Raw genomic sequence first — 11,357 nt, 5'->3', positions numbered from 1 at the left:
ATCCATCCATCCATCCATCCATCCATCCATCCATCCATCCATCCATCCATCCATCCATCCATCCATCCATCCATCCATCCATCCATCCAACCATTTTCCCCTCACACTTATCCCAAACGGGGTCGCAAGGGGTGCTGGTTTCTATCTCCAGCTGTCGTGCAAGAGGTCGTGGTACACCCTGGACAGGTTGCCAGTCCATCGTAGGGCTGCAAAAATTGGACTGTATAAGTGTCCATTAAGTTAAATGAGTGTCGGCAAAGTGTCTGAATATTTATGACCATGTGATATTTCCGCTTTCCTTTTTGAATACATTTGCAAAATGTTCGGTTTCTGACTTTTCTTTTTCTGTCAAGATGGGGTGCTGAGTGTACATTAGTGAGAAATAAAGAAAATATATATTTATCAGCAAATGACTGCAATGAAAGAGAGGGACAATTTTAAAGAGGTCTGAATACTTTCTGTAGACATTATAACCAACAGACTTTTTATTTCTGTGTCTGAAGACAGAGGATGCTATTTTTGTTCACAAAAGTTCAAAACTCCTCACATCTCACATAATTCGAAGCAGTCAAAAAGGTTTAAAGAATTTAATGTTGTGATTTAAGAAGCAACTATTGTCAAAATTTAGTAATAAGTAATAAAAAAATCTATTTAGTTTAGCACCATGATTTGTTAAGCTTTTGTAACTGAGCACTGTTAGCCAGCCTACAGAGAAAAACAAGAAAACAAGTATACAAATAACCACTAATGAACCAAACAGTTGATTTCTTCTTTTTTATTTTTTTATTGCTTGGACACAAATAATAATGCTACACAGACTCCAGGCATGTGGGTGGTAGTATTGCATATCACTTTTTCGTCAGCTGTAAAAAAAAAAAACATGCAGATCATTCACTGAGAGATGGAAAGGTCTGCTAAAATGGGATATATGACAAGACTACATTGCCTGGCTTGTTGGTAAAAAGTTTGCTAAAAACTGAATTATAGGCATATGGTTTTGTGCAAATTGTGAAAAAAATGCTTTTCTTTTTCGGACCCCAGATTATTACCTAAATGCAAAACCTGTTATTGCAAGCATGGACACCAAAGTTAACATTTGTTACAACAGGGCAAGGGCAAACGATTGACCAAGTGAAAGAATTTACAGCTAGAATGTGTGATTTGATACAGTAGCAGCCATTCAAAAGGCCCCTTCTCAGTGAAAAGCCAGCCGAATGACAGGCCACTTCCTTGCAGCTCGCAGCAAAATCCTCTCCAACTTCCAGTCACTGGCCTTCTCCTGGGCATGCATAATTTTTTTACTCTAACTCCACCCTTTCACTGAATTACGGGGTCTGACCAGGAGAAGGCGCTTCTCTTTAGATCATAATGTCCACAAATCATGACAGAATATTTTAATACAAAGATTGGCATTTAAAAAGGACTTGAATGGGGACTAGTCAAGGACCAGACAAGGGCGCATCAAGGGAAGTGGGGAAATTTTGAATGGCTACTACTATACGTATGGCTATTCACTGATTACAAAGTTTACTTAATCTAAATATTACCTTCACCAAGCAAGTTGTGTTTTCGTTGGCATTGGTTTGTCTGTTTTCAAAATAACAAAGTTATGGGTGGATTTTGCAGAAATTTCAGAGACTATGCTTATTGTGACTGACAAGTGTTTAAATTGTCGTCATGACCATGACCACAATCTTGAGCCGGGAATTTTTTTGATTCTGTGAATACAGGTATTAAGTTAAGGTGGAAGTCAAAATATGTTGGAGGAAATGAGCAACTTGCGCTGCGAGATCTTTTCTCGTGTTAAAAAGTTGTCAGTCTAGATTATTGCTGTTTCATCAGATTAATTTTCTGTCACATGTGTATAGATAGATCAACTTTGCATTCAGTCTGATTGACCTTAAGCTATTTTGCATAAAAGATAAAACAGCTGGTAAACTAATACCTCTAAAGACATGATGCCCTCACTATAGCTAAATGTACAATATTGACTTAAGGGGGGGGGGCTAATCTTTTCATATGTTTATCCATTACTTTTACTTCAACTGGACTTTCATAAATTAGGGTAAGAGTAAGTTCATCACACAAAATTATAATAGTATGCCCATGTTTGTGACAAACTTTGAAATAGGCTTAGGATGCATGAAAACTAATCAAAGGCAGTAAACATTTAAGGACAGATCCACAAGATGATATATTTCGAAATTTTCGACTTAGATTCAGTTAGGCCTTAAATGCTCAAACTTCTGCAATGCATTAACTGATAAGTGAGTGAATTATGATTTAAAAATAATTTATAGACTCTGCCTTGTGCAAAAAATAGGAAACTAAAAACATGCAACTCTGTTATTTATAATGAGGTTTTGCCTACAGTATTAACAAACCTGCCCAGGGATTATATAGAAAAGTATAAAAAAATTTCAATATTCCACTTTCAATTAAGATTTTGCCTGAAGGTACCTGCCTAATTGAGGATTAGATTTATTTTCAAACTGATTATAATTTGAAATCGAAATATTTGAACACTATCACTAATTTTGGGCTAAATTTATATAGGCCTGTGAATAGTGCAACTCCCCCTGGTGGCGCCACTGCGCCCAGGACCCCTACTCAAAAAATATAAAATATTCAGGGGCGGAGCTAGATGGAGGACCAGGGGTGGCCATGGCCACCCTTAGCCAATCATTGGCCACCCCTACCATAGTGGCAGCTGTAATATTCTCAAGTGGAATATTGATTTCGATTTTTCAAATATTACTTACTATTGTTTCATGTATTCATAATTTCTTTAAAACAAAAACATTGTGGTTAATTATGCACATCAATATAATAACAATAAATATAAGTACAGAATTGATGCTCTTTTCAGAACTGGATTTTGCGTTGTATGGGGTAAAGAGAAAATGATGTGTCTCTGCAAGGCTTCTGGGAAATCATAGATAAACAACTATTTTAATAAAAACATATTAAATAATCAATTTATATAGATATTAGTACTTGTAAATATAAATTTTATGCAGAATGATTACTGATAAAAGTAGGTAAGTAATGAAAATGGAAACCCAGAACTCAAACCTGAAGGTATTTTATCCACTATATCTTTTATCTAGAAGGCACGGATGTTTAAATATATGCATCTATTTGTTAGCAAAGGCTGTAGGAAAGTATATTTTGTCTTATCTTTGGCTTGACCCTGAGGTTCTGGCAACTATCCACTTTCGGCCACCTCTCAGTGTTCAGTGGTTATTGCCTGGCCACCCTTATAAAGATTTCTGAAAATTTTCTCAAGTTTTTTGTTAAAGTTTTTTTTTCTCAACATAAATATTAATCCTTTATAGGAATCAAATATAAAACACAGCAATAATAAATTGGATTAAAAAAATTAGTAAGGTTACTATGTGGGGGTGTTGGTCATTACAGATGGCACCACTATTGGCTTTGTCTTCCTTTAAGCTTTTTATATCTAGGGACTGTTATCTTGACTGAGGCTGCACTAAACAACTGCTGAACAATGGAGTAGAAGCATGAGGGGAGGAGGGCACACACACCGCTCCAAATGGGGCAAAGGCCAGCTGTGGCAGGTCCAGATGTGAGCGCGCACCGGACTTCCCTGCACCGCATCATAGCTGCTCCGGCAGGCAGGCAGCGTCTGTTCTTTGCTGAAAATGCGACGCGCGTACCTGCCACCGAAACAGCGACAGCCCAAAAAGAGCCGCAGGCGCTACAATGCTAATGTTGTCGGGGGCTTTGACTTCTCCCAGCCACTGCAAAGAAGCCGCTCCGTGTGACAGGCACGGCGCCGCCGCTCTCCCTCCCGGTCTGTCGCTTTTTTTACGCCCTTTTCCGCATATTTAAGGAGGCGAGTTTCAAGAAAAGAAAAGAAAAAAAAGAAAAGCCGATCTCCTGAACGTCTAGATTAGTAGTGCGAGTAATGGACGAAACGGATATCATGGACCTAACGCATCAGAAGGCGAAGAAGCGACCGCGTCCAATCAGTTCCGTGGATGAAGCGGTGCACGCGTCGCTGAAGCGGCTGCCGATGCGAGCGGCGGAGTGCAGGGAGCCCTCCCTGATGTTCGCTGTCAGAGGAGAGCCCGTCCCTGCAGCGTCTCTCAAGCAGAATGACCACTCGGTGACTTCCTCTCCAACCACAGTGATGCCTGCACAGGTAAAACAAAACAGAGAAAAACAGAACTTTGGCGTTTCGTTTCTCTTAAAAGCTCTTCACGGTTATTTTAAAACTGCGCACGTAGGTATTGAACTTTTTTTTTCTTTTAAACCTATTATTTTCAGCCTCATTAATCATTTCTCGATTTTTTCCCCCTCTTTTCTAATTTTCATTTCCACTTAATGAACTTTTTTTTAATAAGACAAAAAAAAAAAAAAAACTGCTGTGAGAAATTTAGGAGAAATTATCTGCTTAATGGTGTTTGTAGGTTAACGTGAGACAGTTTTTGCCCCCCAAAATCCTATTATGGCATTCAGATCAAGAGTCATTATTGCTCGCTTGCATGAGAGAGAGACTGATGCTTCAAATTAATTTGGTTTTGGAGATTATGGCCCACAGGAAGAGATGCTTGTAAGATAGTGGCAACATTCAGGTCAAGGTCAGGCTCCTGTATCCTGCAGTTAGAAAAAGTCTATTTTTTACTCCTAGGCTCCAGAGAGTGGCAAACTAATGTATTTACACAGCTGGCTTGTAAATTGCAGCTGTTTTTTATTTTTTATTTTATTCCTATGAAGTGAATTCACCCTGTTATCTTTTTTCTGTTTTTATGGGTCTTCAGGATAATCGCTCCAGCATGTCCAGACCCATCATCACCCGGTCACCAGTGTCTCCATTGAGTAACCAGGGCATCCCCACTCCTGCACAACTCACTAAGTCCAATGCCCCTGTGCACATTGATGTTGGTGGCCACATGTACACCAGCAGTCTGGCCACCCTAACTAAATTTCCTGAATCGAGGTGAGTTTCTTTCCTACTTCAAATCTAAAAGGAATGAAAAGTTTTTTTGCTTAAAGTAAGCGAGAGATGTTCTGCCTCCACATTTTTGGCCTTTCTGAGGCATAAAACATTTAACAGAGAGCGTTGTGTTTAAGCCAAAATGTGCTTGGCAGTGCCGTAATTGTCTCGGAGTTTAATGTCAGCTCCTTTAATGTTTAATGTCATTATGTGACACTCAAATGTCACAACTCCTCAAATCATGTATGTATCTCACAGAGGCACTCGGCAGAGGTTGTGATGTATAAAATATGTGGTGTCATTTGGTTTTTAATCACGAAAGGTACAAAACGCAGCACATCCTCTCAATTCTCACACGCGTTGTTTGGAAATGTGTTAGAGAGGTAAACAATTTATAGGCACTGTGAGAGCAGGCCACTGATCACAGACAAAAGCAACTTGGTTATTCTGACAGCTGTCACAGCAGCAGCAAAGAGCCAAAGGCCATGGAGCCATCTGGAGGCCGGGAGGCTGTGCTGTCGCCCTAAGACAAGGCCCGAGGGTGACGGGCACCCTGCCTCAGGGAACAAAGCACCAGCTTGCCCTGACCTCTCCAGACCTCCTATGCTTTTAATTTACCATTTTTGGGTTTTTTTTACTTAAAAAGAACAATTATACATTTTGCAAATATGTGTTTTCAACAAGTCTATGGATATTTGCTTTTAAAGGTAAAATACATATTTTTTCTAATCTGGACATATTGTCCTTCAACTACCTTCCTGCTTTCCTTTCCCCCCACAACCCCACCTTTCTCTGTGCAGAATTGGTCGTCTCTTTGATGGCACAGAGCCCATAGTCCTGGACAGCCTGAAGCAGCACTACTTCATTGATAGGGATGGACACATGTTCCGCTACATTCTCAACTTCCTCAGGACGTCCAAGCTTCTCATTCCAGACGACTTCAAAGTGAGTGCATGTTCGTTCTAAGAAAACTGTAAAGTCCCATCAGCCTGTCAGCACACCTGCACAATGCACACTTAGGTTTCTGAACATCTTTGGCCACTGATATGACGTGAGCTCCTGGAAACCACTGCAGTTTTGATGTTTGAAATCTGTCCAAGGATCTAGCCAAACAAATATATTTGATAGAGTTCATCCCCAAGTCAAGGGAGATAATTAATTCCCATTTGCTATTACTTGCCTGTTTTTTTCAGGAAAAAAAGAGCTTTTATTCACAAGAATTAGTGCACTGGCTCTATTATTGCCAATTTTTGCAGCTCTTTATATGTCCATCTCCCAAATGTCCATGGACGCTGACTTGCTCGCTGTATATGACACATTAACATTCCTTCTCTTTACTCATTTGTGTGATTTACCCAGTAATTACTAGACTTGCCCTGGGAGAAAACAAATAAGCACAAAATCTGATAGACTGTCCAAAGCGCCACTCAATCAGTGGAAGGTATGCCAGTTAAAATAAGCAAAGGCTCAAGTTCAGGCAGAGGTCATTTTCACATTTGGTATTTATAAGTGAAACACTTGAAGAGGGCTGAAAAAGAAAAAAGTTCTTCACTTTTGCACTGCAGCTTTTGCATCTTCTCACTGTTTCTTTTGTTATTTTTGCTGGTAATGTTCTAAAATATATAATTTCTGAACCCCTTCCAACTTGTTTTGACCAGGACTACAGCCTGCTGTATGAGGAGGCCCGATACTTCCAGCTGCAGCCCATGCTTGCTGAGTTGGAGCGCTGGCGCCAGGACCAGGAGCTGGGTCGGATCTCACGACCCTGTGAATGCCTAGTTGTGCGCGTTGCACCCGACCTGGGCGAGAGGATCACCCTCAGTGGCGACAAGGCCCTGATCGAAGATGTTTTCCCAGAAATTGGTGATGTCATGTGCAACTCTGTCAATGCTGGATGGAACCATGACTCCACCCATGTCATACGCTTCCCATTGAATGGCTACTGTCACCTCAACTCTGTCCAGGTACCAGACAATTTTCTTACTGCTAAGTTTTTAATCTCTTTAACTAGAAGTGATTCTATCTTTTTAAGTTAACCCGAGCACCTATACTTGTGTATAACTATACTTGTATATAGATACGTTTGCATGTTAGATCTATGTCCAGTGAACTAAGGTGATGATCTGTTCATTCTGCATCTTTTCATCTACTGTTAAGACATCTTGCAGACACTTAGCTTTTTTAATCTCACCAAATCATAAGTAAAGCCTTGCAGAGAAATGGGCTCTTTGATGAGTTCATCAAAGGATCAATTTATCGAGTGATCGCTGAACATCTACCACAATCTGTACTTCCCTCCTATCTGACTAGAATATTAATCTTGACATAGCCTCCAAAGTTGTTAGATAAAGTTTTTTTCTTTAATCCTAGTTCAACTCTTTCTCGACTTTGAAGCAAGCAGTTGTAGTTCCTGCCTGATTATTAATGCAGACCTGAATGAATGTAAATCTGTTTTTAACAGTTAATAAAGTATGTATATCTGCCTCAGTGCCCCACTGTTACTCCAGAGTCTCAGGAAAAACACGAGTTGGACTGAATTATATCCACAGCTACTGTTTTGCTTTCCTGCTCTCTCCACAGTCGGCATGCTTCCAGCACTGACAGCCTGGATGCACACTTGTAGATTTTGGAGGGCTATGAAATTTTGATCACTAAGTCCAACAAAGACTCTTACAGATACGCTAACAGGGAAAACATGCACAGACTTTTAAGCCCAATTTTAACTAAGCTGGCTCAGAAATTATTGTAAATGGAAATAACTACAAGAAATAATCAGAAGAAGTGGACTTTTGATTTATGTTATATGTATGTTTAAAAGATAGGGCTAAACCATTTTTATATAGTTTGTGATGTGCCTAAAGGTAATCATCATTGTGACTCCCATTATTTGTTCTACCATTTAAAATACTTTATTAGTAAATGGTTTTAATATGTTTATAGGCCTCAGGACCCCACAACATACTATAAATGTACATGTTATAAAAATCATATAATCTCAAATTCTTCTGCATAAAGCAGCACAGTTTTGGCAATTACTTTCTTTTTTTATTCTTTTATTGATATACCACTGATTCATTGATTGTAATTGCCTGGAACGCTCATCAAAAATTGATGGAAGAGAGACATTTTAGAAAAGATTTTACATTTATTTGGACTGCGTCTCCATCTGAGGAAGTGAAATCTCCACCTCCTTTCCAAAAACACACAAACAAAAACCCGACTCTGAAGTGTGTGAGTAGTGGAGAGCAAGCAAGAGAGTGAGCACGCTCCCTGGCAGGTTGTCCCCAGGCAGGGCCCATAATCCTGTTTGGTTATTAAAGCACGCCGGCGGTGAATGCTGTATCTGCAGCTAATGGAGGCAGGGAGGCGGAGGGGAGTAGGGGGAGGCTGGGAGAAGGAAGGGGAGCAGAGAGAGCTGCCAGCAGTAGGGGGACCTTTGTAGTTTTGGCGGAGGCTTTGGCCTGGGGCAGGACTGGGGAGGGGGAGGTTTAGCTCGGCAGCCCACACTGAGCCAAGTGGCAGAGAGAAAGCCTCACTGCTCCCTGGGGCCTCTTCGATGGAATGTGATCCTACTGCCCCCCCGGACACGTCTGTAGATGTCTGCAAGGCTGCAAGATCAGAAACGCTACACACACAACCAGAGACAAACACACGAAAAACAATGAAAGGAAGACAGGAGGCAATATGAGAAGCTCTTTGTTTGGTGAAGTCTTGTGAAACTCTCATACTGATTCCGATCATGAGATGATTGTTGCCACAACTAAGACCCAACGCTGATTAGCAGTATAGTTGCTGCTAAAGTAGAAACATAAGTGTTTTGGCCATTTTCTTGTCCTTTAGTTGTTCCAGAGGGGATAGACTGTTAGAAGATACAGTCATGTTTTAGCATCTTAAAATGACTCATGCCTGTGAGTTTTACTCTTACCTAAAACGTTTCCATTTTTTTACTTCATCTACAGGTTCTGGAGCGTCTCCAACAGCGCGGCTTTGAGATTGCTGGTTCCTGCGGTGGGGGCGTGGACTCATCCCAATTCAGCGAGTATGTCCTTAGGAGGGAGTTGAGGAGGACGAGTCAGCGAGGACCCAATTCAAACAGGATAAAGCAAGAGCAGCTGGACTAGAATCCTCCAGGGCAGCAGGGGGTGCTAGACTTTTCTGATGCAGCCAAGCAATGGGTGCCGCAGAGCTTTCTGGACTCTGTTTTTCTTCATTTCCTTGTTAATGTTTCTGTTTTCTTACACTTGAGAACCACATAGAGAATAAAAATGAAGTGCAACAGGAGATTTTTGCCATACGAAGATACAAGGCATTTGATAACTTTGAGATTGCAAAGACATTTGTGATTGTCTTGTTCCCCATACACCAGTTCAAAAAGTATTTATATATATATTTGCTGGATCCCCAAACAAAGTTTGTTTTAAAACTTGGAACCTACATTAGGTTAAAAAAAATTGATTTCTAACTTACTCATATAAATTAAAAGACTTTTATTGCTGAAGTAGTGTGTTGCATAGCTTGTCGTCAGTGACTGTTTTTGTTGTCTCACTAGCTTTTTGGACACGTACATTTTTAACCTTCTCCAAAAAATAACCTTTAGTTGTTAAATTGGCAAAATCTCTGACATTTTATCAGCCTCTAGGTTAAGAAAAACATCGTTTTCACAAGTGGCATGCACAGGATAACCATTGAAGGTGGTTCATTAAGAATAGCCATCAAAAGCAGTGAAAATAGATATTTTTGTAAAATATTGTCTCACCATTTGCCTCACAGGGTAATTTTAACATTCATACAACATTCAAAATCTTAAAGACTTGTTTTATTGGAATCTTAATTATTCTCAGACTTATGACCTGTACATTTTCATTGTATGTATTAGTGTTTTTTACATTGAATCTTTTTAAAGCAAGCTTCTTGGCTCAGACATGACTGAACAGATTAAAAGCTTATTGTACTATCCAAACTGAGATGACTTGTATTTGTAGCACATATTGATATGAAGTTGGATATAAAGTATTTCTAATATTACTGAAACACTTGCGCTAATTAGATTTAAGAGGAATGTAGCGAAGAAAATGTGAAATAAATCTTAGCTAAAGTTGTAAGGTTGTCTGTTTGCGGTTTTTTCTTTGGACACACATTAGTTCAAATTCTTTATTTGTTGGCCCTTCTTGAATGACAGAAGTAATTTAAAGTAATTACCTCAATTAGAGAGGTAAAGCAATCCATATGGTTGTTACCTTGGAGGATTCATGCTGGCGAAATCACTGAATGCAGGGCATTTTTTATTTTGTTATACTGAATAGAGTCGACTTCTCCACGCAAGCACTGTCAGTTGTGTTTCTACATATTCCTACAGGGCCAAAATTCAAAGTGAAGTCCCAGACATTGTCGCCTTGGCAAAATCTCCCCTTTCTTTGACTGTACAAAGTTTATGCTATACATCTACCTTTTAGGCCTTTTTGACCCAGATTTCCTTTGGACATATCTGCTATAAGCCAGACGTACAAATGTGGCTAGGGACCATTGTTTTTTGGAAAAATTGTTTGATAAAATAATTCAAATAATTATCAACTGAAAGCTATTACACTATTGTTTTTTTTTTTGTTCGTTTACTGAAAAACATGTCTATTTACCTGCATTCTTGACAACATAATATTGATTTGATTGTGTTCCTACAAAATCTTATCTTGTTTACAACTGCAGGAAAAAATACAACTATAAAAAGTTGTGAAAGGATTCCTCCTTAGCAAGCCTGGCTCCTTACAGCCTCTTCCTGTGTCATTAATAATTTTGTGGGGAAAATTGCTTCAAGTAAAGAAATTGCCCAAAAAAAAGTTAGGATTGTTGCTAGGTTATACTTTACAGTGTACAAAATATTCAATGCAATCTGTAAATCTAAGCTTATTTGCAACAAATGGGTAATTTTCTGCTAAGTTTACCACAGATCAGATTTAATTTGGTTTATATTGTTTATCATATGCCTCACTGACTTAAAGTCTTAACGAGTATACTGAAGAGCTCATCTTAATGCAGATCCTTTATCCATTTCTTTTTACAAAATAAATACACTGTCACGCAAAGCTGCTGGTAATCGAACCCAGGACCTTCTTGCTGCAAGGAAACTGTGCTACAAACTGTGCTACAGTGCAGCCCTAGCACAGGCCATTTTACCACTAGTGAAGGTCAGACTTGAGATTCATTCACCTCATCTTCAGATCATCCCAGTGCATCAGTCTACACAGGCCAATGTAAACAGCATTTTGATCTTACCTGTATGGATGTAATTCTAAACTGTACTCTGAAATTAGTAAAACTATTTGCAGCTTTGCCTCATATTCCTGTGTTGATCCGTAGGTAATATTTTGCACAGTAGGTGCCTCCCACCTTTATTGAA

General features: G+C 39.4%; 1 protein-coding gene across 2 annotated transcripts in view; it reads left to right on the top strand.

Annotated features, from left to right (window-relative positions):
- The window catches only part of kctd1 (potassium channel tetramerization domain containing 1), a 20,981-nt gene extending 10,486 nt beyond the window's left edge, over positions 1–10,495 (top strand). Inside the window, exons 1-5 of one of the 2 annotated variants that reach the window (XM_015372573.1) lie at positions 3,499–4,168; positions 4,788–4,966; positions 5,764–5,908; positions 6,622–6,927; positions 8,923–10,495. In XM_015372573.1, the coding sequence (XP_015228059.1) occupies positions 3,932–4,168; positions 4,788–4,966; positions 5,764–5,908; positions 6,622–6,927; positions 8,923–9,084 (1,029 nt within the window). In that variant the 5' untranslated portion in view covers positions 3,499–3,931 and the 3' untranslated portion in view covers positions 9,085–10,495. Of the gene's footprint in view, positions 1–3,498; positions 4,169–4,787; positions 4,967–5,763; positions 5,909–6,621; positions 6,928–8,922 lie in introns of those variants that run through there. The other variant, XM_015372574.1, reaches the window with a different exon arrangement.
- The last annotated feature ends 862 nt before the right edge of the window (positions 10,496–11,357 follow it).

The sequence above is a fragment of the Cyprinodon variegatus genome, unplaced genomic scaffold (assembly GCF_000732505.1).
Source record: "Cyprinodon variegatus isolate N-32 unplaced genomic scaffold, C_variegatus-1.0 Scaffold73, whole genome shotgun sequence".
In the NCBI taxonomy this organism is placed as follows: Eukaryota; Metazoa; Chordata; class Actinopteri; order Cyprinodontiformes; family Cyprinodontidae; genus Cyprinodon; species Cyprinodon variegatus.
The sequence above is the reverse complement of the archived record's forward strand: the minus strand, read 5'-3'. Positions and strand labels throughout refer to the sequence as shown.